The 9,906-nt window shown below is 32.7% G+C and overlaps 2 protein-coding genes and 1 pseudogene across 2 annotated transcripts; 2 read left to right on the top strand and 1 right to left on the bottom strand.

Annotated features, from left to right (window-relative positions):
* Window positions 1-70: 70 nt before the first annotated feature.
* On the bottom strand, window positions 71-2,597 carry LOC8258452 (30S ribosomal protein S5, chloroplastic). The gene is made up of 2 exons (XM_002509411.4): window positions 1,821-2,597; window positions 71-467 (listed from the first exon to the last, which is right to left on the bottom strand). The coding sequence occupies exons 1-2, from the start codon at window positions 2,498-2,500 to the stop codon at window positions 218-220; spliced, it is 930 nt and encodes a 309-aa protein (XP_002509457.1). The 5' UTR covers window positions 2,501-2,597; the 3' UTR covers window positions 71-217.
* A 1,292-nt stretch (window positions 2,598-3,889) lies between these two features.
* LOC112534553 lies at window positions 3,890-4,971 on the top strand (annotated as a pseudogene).
* A 1,060-nt stretch (window positions 4,972-6,031) lies between these two features.
* LOC8258450 (late embryogenesis abundant protein 76) lies at window positions 6,032-7,325 on the top strand. Its single transcript, XM_002509409.3, has 2 exons — window positions 6,032-6,233; window positions 6,426-7,325. The coding sequence occupies exons 1-2, from the start codon at window positions 6,099-6,101 to the stop codon at window positions 7,086-7,088; spliced, it is 798 nt and encodes a 265-aa protein (XP_002509455.2). The 5' UTR covers window positions 6,032-6,098; the 3' UTR covers window positions 7,089-7,325.
* Window positions 7,326-9,906: the final 2,581 nt, after the last annotated feature.

The following is a 9,906-nucleotide window of genomic DNA, read 5'->3' as shown; positions in this document are numbered from 1 at the left end:
TCCAACTCGTAACATATATATGTGTGTATATTTCTCCATGACTGTATGTATGTTAGCTGGATGAGACATCTTAGGTCGATCAGCATATCCATTTTTTTAAATGCCAACGCAAAATAAGAGCGGCAATTTTCTTTTGACATGATAAACAGGAATTCATCTGAGAAAAGAAAAATAAAAAAATAGAGCATAGCAAATAGAAAAGCCTATCCTACATCCCTCACTTCCATAGTTCTTCCATTGGGATCCCACGCTCACGAGCAACATCACTGAATTGCCTCATTTTCTGCACAGCAACGACAGTAGCTCTGGCATTGTTGAGGGCATTCTTACTCCCAATTTGCTTTCCCAAAGCATTCTCCACACCAGCCATCTCTAGAACAATCCTCACAGCACCTCCAGCAATCACTCCAGTACCAGGTGAGGCAGGTCTAAGCATCACCTTTGCTGCCCCATAATCTCCATCAGATCTGCAATTGCATAAACCCAGATAAATTAATTGCTATCTAATAGAGAATAAAAATCCATCACCACAATACTTCATTTTGGAAATACAGGCTCTAATGTCCACCATGCTCATAATTCTATGATGCCCTTAAATGTGTCCCAGTACAAATAGAAATTAGCATGCAAAACTCTTTTACCTTTTAGTCTTTGTCCAAGCATTCTATGTTTATCTTCCTAACACCCTCCAAAAAATGCATATCCTACTTATCCTCAGAGGATAAGACACGCACATATATAATCCAATGTACTTCGGACTAAGATCTCTAGCTTTCTTACATAACAACTGCAGTTCTGATAACATGATACTGAATTACTGACATTATATCAGCAGTGACATCCAATTTTAGGTTTCAAACAGCTCCAACAAACTACTGGCTAATCTGATCATTCTGATGGATCACAAACTGCTATAACGCAGGGGTGTTGACCTATATAATAAACAGAAGATGACGAGTATTTGAACCATTCCAAATAAATTAAAATAATCCTCAGGAATCTCAATTTCCTGTCCATCCAAGATGAGGGATCAACTAAAATAGCTTAATTAAACCATGAAGCCAGGGGACGAATTGTCCATGTAAAAGTTTGGACAAATAAGAAAACCAGGCTACTGAAGCATATACCCCTTTGAAATGACAGAAACCAAAACCTTTGAGCAACATTTTAAATAAGTAAAACAAAACACTGAAAACCCACTGCAGCCAACTCTACCCACAACGTTTGCAACTACCAACCTAGTAGTCTTTGTTCAACAATGCTAAACATTGTCCAACTCAAAGGCTTAGGATACTACTGGTGATCTTGCAGTACTACTAGAGCCGCTATCAAATTCCTTAAGAAAAATATAGAAATCCGGTCATTACATTCTAGAAGACACAAACGCTAAACCAGAACTGAAGGACATATATCTGCACTGCATAGGTGAAGAAACTTATAAAACAAGACTCTGAACTTTAAGTAGGGCAGTTAAATCAGTCCAATTGGATAAAGAAAATAAAGCATAGTTAAAAATCAGCCAAACTTCAAAGACTCCTACTTTTCGCTAAGACTGAATCAAAAGACTGTAATTTGAATAAAATCAAATCAAATCTCACACAATTATTTGCTCCGCAAAAACTGCTGTATTACAGACGCCTGTATTGATACCATTCTCTCAACAAATTTAATCTCACAGTTAATTTCAAGTTTCAAGACATAAATTTTAGGCACAAAGAAATCAAGAACCCACAACGAACACAGAAAGTAAACGAAAAGAACGAGACTTTAAACACAAAACAAATGCCCAAAAAATGAAAGCAAAGTTTTTGCACACACACCTGTGTGGAAAAGTCAAGTACTTAGTCATAGGTACAGTAATAATGTTCCTTCTAGCATTAACAGCAGATTTCTGAACAGCGGCAATAACTTCCTTAGCTTTACCAACACCAACACCAACTTGGCCTTGCTTATCACCAACAACGACAATTGCTCTAAAATGTAACTGTTTCCCTCCTTTAACAACCTTAGTTACTCTTCTCACTTGAACCACTCTCTCTTCAAATCCATCTCTAATTTTCTCTCTTTTCCCTTTTGACCCAAACCCAGTTGTTTTCTTCACTTTGGAATCCATTACGTAGACATCGTTACCCAAATAACTAACTCCGCTATATCCGGCTCCGTACAGATCCTCATAAGCAGCTGCAATTTCTTCTTCAGTTTCCATGGGTTCTTCATCGAAAGAAGGTGGAGGAACGAAGTCTTCAGGTGGGGTTGGTGGGTCAAAGACGATGTCGTCTTCTGGGTTGAGATTGTCAAAGAATGTAGTGTCAATGTCACTTGAACTGGCTGTCGTAATTGTGATGGGTTGTGAAGAGAGAGAGAGGAATTGGGTTAATCTGGGAGAGAAGGAAGAGAAGGGTTTGTTGATAATGGGTTTTAGAAGAGAAAAGCGAGGAGTACTTGTAGTGTGCAGAGAGAGTGAGGAGAGAGCTGATGATGTTATCGTTGTTGCTGCCATTGCTAAGTGGAGAAGTGAAGAAGGAGAGATTTCTTATCCCTAAAAAAAGACACAAAAAAAATAGAAAAGAAAAAAAGAACTGAAGTGAAGGATAAAATTGAAAAACACTTGGAATTTGAAAATTAGAAACTAAAAAGAAATGGCATGTTGGCAAAGTTTAGCCCCGGCCCCTCCTTTTTTTGTTCAACTTCTATTATTTATATTAAAATTATATAAATTTTGTTAGATATACTTAGCTAGATTTATTGTATATACTGAAATTAATAAAAATAATATTATATATATATATATATATATATATATATATATATATATTGTCAATTCTAGATAAAATATTATTTTTACGAGAACATACTCTCTTGAAATTATAGTCTAGCCAGCCAATGAAATTTGCATTGTTATTTGAACTCGGAATTAAAATCGTCATCTTCCTAAGTTTTTCTAGTATCTATAATTATTATGAAATGAAAATGATTATTAATTTTAATGTAAGAAGTTTTAGTAAAATAATACTCTGAAGCACTTCATTTAAAGGAAAAGAAATTACTAAAACAGTATATTCAACTCGAGACAAATATATATAGCATTTTGAAATATGACTCAAAACAAATATTTTAATAAATAGAAAGAAAATGTGAAGCAAAAAAAAATCTAAGACATTATGAGAGGGCACATCATAAAATTGCGACATAAATTGAAGGTTCAAATAGATCATCAAGCATCTTCCAATGAATTTTTACAATATAAGAAGCTAATCGATATCACAATTATTCCTCCTATTTTTATAGATAAATTACTGCCAAAACTATGAAGTTGGGTAATAATTATAAGCGACTCATTCTTTTTATATTTGAGTTAATGAGTTCTTTAGGTTTCATTCCGTTAACTAAAAAAACTCTCTATTTAATTTGTCAATTTAATATTATTTTGCGGCTTGAATAGTGGAAAATGAAAGCTAAAATGCCTTATAGATAAGATAAATAAAAGAAAAGGGAATAAAATTCCCTTAAATAATTAAATTCTCGTTGGTTTCCTTTTTATTGGTTTGTTTCCTCTATTTTTATTTTTCAAATCCAAAAAGTTGAAAAGAAAAAAAAAATTTGATAGGACTAAATAATTGACGATTAAATTAATAATGACAATATATAATTACCATTTAAGTTGTATTTTATTTAGAAATTCTTTTTAAGAGGAAAAGATTTTAAAAGTTAAGGAGTAGAGAGTAAGAAATATAAACGGCAGGTAATTTGCCCAGCTGGTACTAATATTTGTACTATATATCAATTTGATACCAAGACTTTAATTTGAATCAATTTGGTACCAAACGTACATAAAAGTATATCAATTTAGTCCAAATGTCCAATTTTCGACAACCGGTGGTGACGTGGCATGCTGAGTAAGTATACTCCGGTTGTTTTGCCCCCTCAGAATCTGACTCAGCAATATTCTCAAATTAAATCTCATTCCCCTAATTTTTCCCCCTAATTTCCCCTTTCTATTCCCCTTTCCTATTCCCTGTAACTCCTATTACCCCCGTTCATAGACATCATATTTCGCCACTCTCTGCAACCATGATCCTGACGACTTCAGGATCACAGCCCACAGCCTCCCTGATGATTATGGCCACTTAGACCCCATCGCCGCTGCTTGCTTCAGAATCAGATCCTCGCCGTTCTTAACACAGAGGGCTCTTCTCGCTTCAATTACGTTACTTCCATTGTCCACGTCATCACCATCCTCTTCATCATCATCACTGGCTTTACCAACGCCGATAGCCCTTTTGCACCTTAAAACTCTCGTGGTATTTTCGTAGCTTCAATTGTAGTTTTCTTTACATATGTTGGGTTCGATGTTATCTCTACAATGGCAGAAGAAACTAAGAACCCAACTCGAGATATTCCCATAGGGCTTGTGGGTTCAATGATAGTAGTTGCCTTAGCCTATTGTTTATTAGCTGCAGTACTTTGCCTTATGGTTCCATACAGGCAGATCGATCATGATGCTGCATTTTCAGTAGCGTTTGAGTATGTAGGTATGAGTTGGTCCAAGTACATAGTTGCCTTGGGTGCGCTGCAAGGTATGACCACTGTTATGCTTGTCAGAGCAGTAGGCCAAGCTTGTTATCCTACACACATTGCTCGTACTCATATGATGCCGCCATGGTTCACTCATTCAATGAGAAGACAGGAACTCCAGTTAATGCAACAGTTGTAATGATCATTGCTACTGCTATTGTTGCCTTCTTTACGAAGATGGATATTCTTGCTAACCTTCTGTCAATTTCTACTCTGTTCATCTTCATGCTTGTGGCTATTGCGCTTCTTGTCTGGAGATACTATGTTACTGGGGTAACAATGCCTGCTAATCATGCCAAGCTAGTTGTGCGCCTTGCTCTCATAGGAGAGGGAAATAGAAGAAAGGGGAATAGAATTAGAGTTGATTTAGAGGAAATTAGGGAAATTGGGATTTAATTTGGGGATATTGTTGAGTCAGATTCATTAATTGATGTGGCACATGCTGAGGGGGCAAAACAACCGGAATATACCTACTCAGCATGCCACGTCACCACCGGTTGTCGGAAATTGGATATTTGGACTAAATTGATATACTTTTATGTATGTTTGATACTAAATTAATTCAAATTAGAATTTTGATATCAAATTGATATATAGCGCCAATGATTGGTACCAGCTTGGCAAATTACCCATAAACTGCCGAAGGGGTTGAAAGATTAGATACAGCTACGCTTCGATCAAAGTGAAAAGAATTATACCTATCAACATCAATGCCAGCAGAAAAGGTAGTCATTAATTAATATAGCGATCATCTACAAAAGCCACGCTCATCAAATATAGACGGTCTTCTCAAGCGGTCATCAAGGAGAGTTTCTGGATCTTTGATGTTGTTTCCCCATATAGCATATTCATAGTTTGATTATCCTGTTAGTAATCCGAACACATTTTACCTCCATTATATTTCTTCTGTGAGGAATTCCATCAAACAGACTACGTGCTGAACAATCCTAACGCATTTGCGATGCATGCCGATCACAGCGCACAGCCACACACCACAGATTGGTAAGATGACAAACCCGATTCGGTGTCTTGAATGCAATGGAAGTTTGACTGGCGCTGCTCACTAAGAAACGCAAGGTATATCTGGCGTTTCAATGTAATAATAACATTAAAGCTCGATTCGAATAATGCCGCGTTTAGTTCAAGTGTTGAAAAGTTGTTTGAAGGAAAATTGGGCTTGCATTATGGATCAATGGGCCAACCCATTGCATTCTTGGCTGTTGCACCTGGGAACTTAATATGAGCTTCAACGCAGATTAAGTTAACTGAATCAGAGAAACTCGTTTCAATTGAAATCCCCACTGTCCCCTTCCTTTGAAGAGAGCATGTGTTGACAAGCTGAACCCGCAACCGACAAGGTTTGAATGATAAGCCCTTCACAGACACGTATCCAAGACTGGCCTACGTGTCACTTATATAGCTCGCCACAATTTCTTCTTGACACATTATAACTTAGAACCCAGCAGCGAAACGTTCAGAGGGCAGAAATTTTTTGAAGAGAAAAACAACTCATCATCTCAACAATGGCAGCATTTTCCATAACCAAAAGCGTCATTTTGACTCTCTCAAAAACCTTCCCCCATCCCCCTTCTCTCTTTCCCGGTTCCCCCCACAAAGTCTCTCGGGTCTGCTTTGCATCTGCCTCTAAACATAACAAGGTAATAATATAATTTAGCATATACACGTAATTGGCTTTTGATAGCACATATACAATACCAGTCTTTAATTGTATGTTATGGTTTATTTTGCTTTTATCTTAATTGAGCTTCCATTGGAGGTTGAACTTGAGCGCTGGAGTCATTAGTTAAAGTTCATTGATTATGGTTTTTGAATCCCTTTTACGGTTTCAGGACCGAAATGCGGAAGAGGATAAAGATTTCACTGATGTGGCAAGAGAAACAACCAAGGAAGGTGTTGAAAGAGCAAGAGTACGCGCGGAGCAGGCAAGGGAGCAATCGAAAGAAATGAAAGAACAGGCTAAAGAAAGAGCAGAGGAAATGAAAGAGAAGGCAAAAGGGTATGCACACGAAAGTAAAGAAAGTGCAAAAGGGGTGACCCAATCAGCAGCAGAGAAGACTAAAGAAGGTGCATATAAAGCTGCAGAGGCGGCAGAAAGAACGAAAGAGAAAACAAAAGATTACGCTTATGATGCTAAAGAGAAGGCAAAAGAAGGGACAGAGAGTGTTGCAGATACTGCAGACGATGTGAAAGAGAAGGCTAAAGGTTACGCGGGTGTAGCCGCTGATAAGGCGAGAGATGGAACAATTAAGGTGGTGGAAACAGTTGGGAGTGTAGGAGAGAAAGCGAAGGAGACGGTGAAGGGTGCATGGGATGCGGCTAAGGATACTACGCAGAAGATAAAGGAGACCGTGGTAGGGAAAGACAGCAGCAGCAGCAGCGACGAGGAAGATTATGATAAAAGGGGAAAGGCGATGGATGGAGATGTGGTGGAGTTGAGGAGGCGTGATGGTGAAGGAAATCAGAGTGATGATGCGAAGAAGAGAAAGGATTAGTTAAGGACTTTTGGCTGATGATGGTTATGTTCTCTCAGTTAACATTGCCACTGCCAGTGAGAAAATAAATCGCATGGGAGAGTTAGTTGTATTATGTTGTAAGGGATATATATTAATTTCCCTGCTTTTGTTTCTTGAAGCGATGCATTAAGTTTTCAGATAGTCTGCTGAATCAATGCATACAAGTACTAGTGAACGTGGTGACCCCCAAAATAATAACAAAATAAGTGTTTTATATATAGCAAAAAATTCGGTGAGGGGGATCTGTTAGAAAGTTGTTCTACTTTCAAATTGAAATAGATGGTAGAGGATATTCATACTTAATAGGAGTTGAGGACCCAAAGAAAAATAGTTAAGCCCAATCCTCTTAACCTTAACAGAAGATATATGTTCACTCAGTTTGTTATTTAACCGGGTAGTTTTTTTATTATTTCAATTAGGTGATATTTTATTTTAATCTTAAGAGTAGTATAGTAATATTTAACATGAAAACAAAATAGAACGATTTGAAAAATACTTTTAAGAGATGAATCTATACATTTTCCTTTTTATAAGATGTGCAAGCATCTCATTGTGTAAGCCATTTCATAAGAAAATGAAGTTGGATAACAACCCAAGTAGATGCATTCGTATTCAGAGTTACAAGTGGAATTGTTAATGCCTCGCACACCATCCACTCTACTCAATATACACTTAAACAAATAACATGTGGATGTCTACTTTGGATTGGTGAAAGTCTCAATTAACCTTACTTGAGGAAAATAAAAGAGCTATTTCAGAAAAATTAATTATGTTTTTATAATTACATAAAGATATGACAAGTCTTTTCATATTCTTTCTTACATTATACTAAAATTTAGTGATTTAAATATTAGATATTTTTATAATTTATATTACTAAATTAATCTTCACATCTTTCATAAATTATATTAATTTTTAATAAGTGTTAATATTTATAATAAAAATAATTATTTTTGAAAAATTTATTAGTTTACATAAATATTGATAAATCTATAAAAAATATTAGATCTCCTATAATCACGAAATATTACTAAATTATGAAAAATTATAATTCTAATATAAAAAATAATATTTTTTTTATTTTTATTTTATAAATTATACTAATTTCTTTACAAGTGTTACTATATATGAATAAATAAATATATGAAAATGGTTATTTCTGTGATTTAATAATTTATGAAATATCTAAAAATTTACAAAAGATATTAATTGTTTTGTAGTCACAATATATATTGATAAATTATAAAAAATGATAATTATTTTTATATTTTTTTCGCAAATTATACTAACTTTTTATAAGTGAAACTAATTACCTAAAAATAAATGATAAATGATATTACGGAAGACCATAATTTTTTCAAATCTAATATTTTATGAAAGAATTATTAAAATTTATAAAAAAAACACTAAAATTTTCTGTAATTGTGAAATTTATTGCAAAATTTTAAAAAATGACAATCTTTTCCGTACCTTTTGGCAAATTAAACTAACTTTTAATATATTTGAGGGTGTATTAATTTTTAAAGTTATCTTATGTTATTTAGTAAATCTCATTTTAATTAGTAACATGTAATTATAAGTAATTAAGCTTTTTTAAAAAAATATAAACAAAATTAATATTCATTATCCTATTGCTGGGTTAAAACAAAAATAAAGTATAAAATAACTATAGAATTTTAAAGAGTATTTTAATAATGGTTTTGAGAAAAAATCTAAATTACTGCTATAAATATAAAAATTATTGTCTTTCTCAACATCTTTAAATAATTTTTTTAATTTACTTTTAATTGATTTTTTGATTTTATTTTAATTTTATCTTTATATATTTTAACATATTTATAATATTATATGGTATATTTTTTGAAATATATATTTTATCGTTATTAAAGTACACTAACTATTATAAAAATACATAAAATATTCCTCAATCATGATATAAACATAAAGATACATAATAAAAATGATGGATTTATCTAACTTGGTAAGTTTGAAAATACTAGAAATTAATATTATTATTTCAATACCTTTTATGTATACTTTGAGACGAAAATTTAAAAAGATAAACTACATAAATAAAAAATATTAAAAAATAAAAATAATTCTTTTAAAAAAAACATGTATTATAAAATCTTCTACCTATATTTTGGTATATATATCATAACTAATAAGAAATGACATATATAAATATTTATATAATTGACACATAATCTATTAATTTAAATTAATGAATATGCATCAAACTTGATTAATTGTCTAAATGGTGGCCAAATCTCTATTTTATTTCATTTTAAGCATTAATTTTATATTATTTTGATATTCAAAATTTGATTATATTATCACCGAGAGCTATGTGACAATAATTTAATATTTAACTTGTTATAAATCATAAATTTTACTAATTCTAGTCATCTTTCACTTAAAATTTACTTCTAATTTTAATTGTGTTTATTACTTACACATATGAAAAGTAATGTTAGAGTTAAGATTAGAAGTATTTTAGTAGAAAATGACTGGAACTAGCAGGATTCAGATTTAAAATAAGTTGGATGTTAAATAATTATTATATAACTTTTGAATTGTTATATAAGAAAATAATTGTTTAAATTTAATATTTAATGATATTTTTATAATACTATAACTAAATTTAGATATTTAGATATTGAGACGATATAAATTAAAATTTACTATTAAAAATAAAATAAAATAAAAATTTAGTCACTATTTAGGTAATTAATCTGTCAATTATATATAATTATTTTCTTTTTAAAAAGGAAAGAAAAGAACAGTGGTGGGATTC

Source organism: Ricinus communis, chromosome 5 (assembly GCF_019578655.1).
Source record: "Ricinus communis isolate WT05 ecotype wild-type chromosome 5, ASM1957865v1, whole genome shotgun sequence".
In the NCBI taxonomy this organism is placed as follows: Eukaryota; Viridiplantae; Streptophyta; class Magnoliopsida; order Malpighiales; family Euphorbiaceae; genus Ricinus; species Ricinus communis.
The sequence above is the reverse complement of the archived record's forward strand: the minus strand, read 5'-3'. Positions and strand labels throughout refer to the sequence as shown.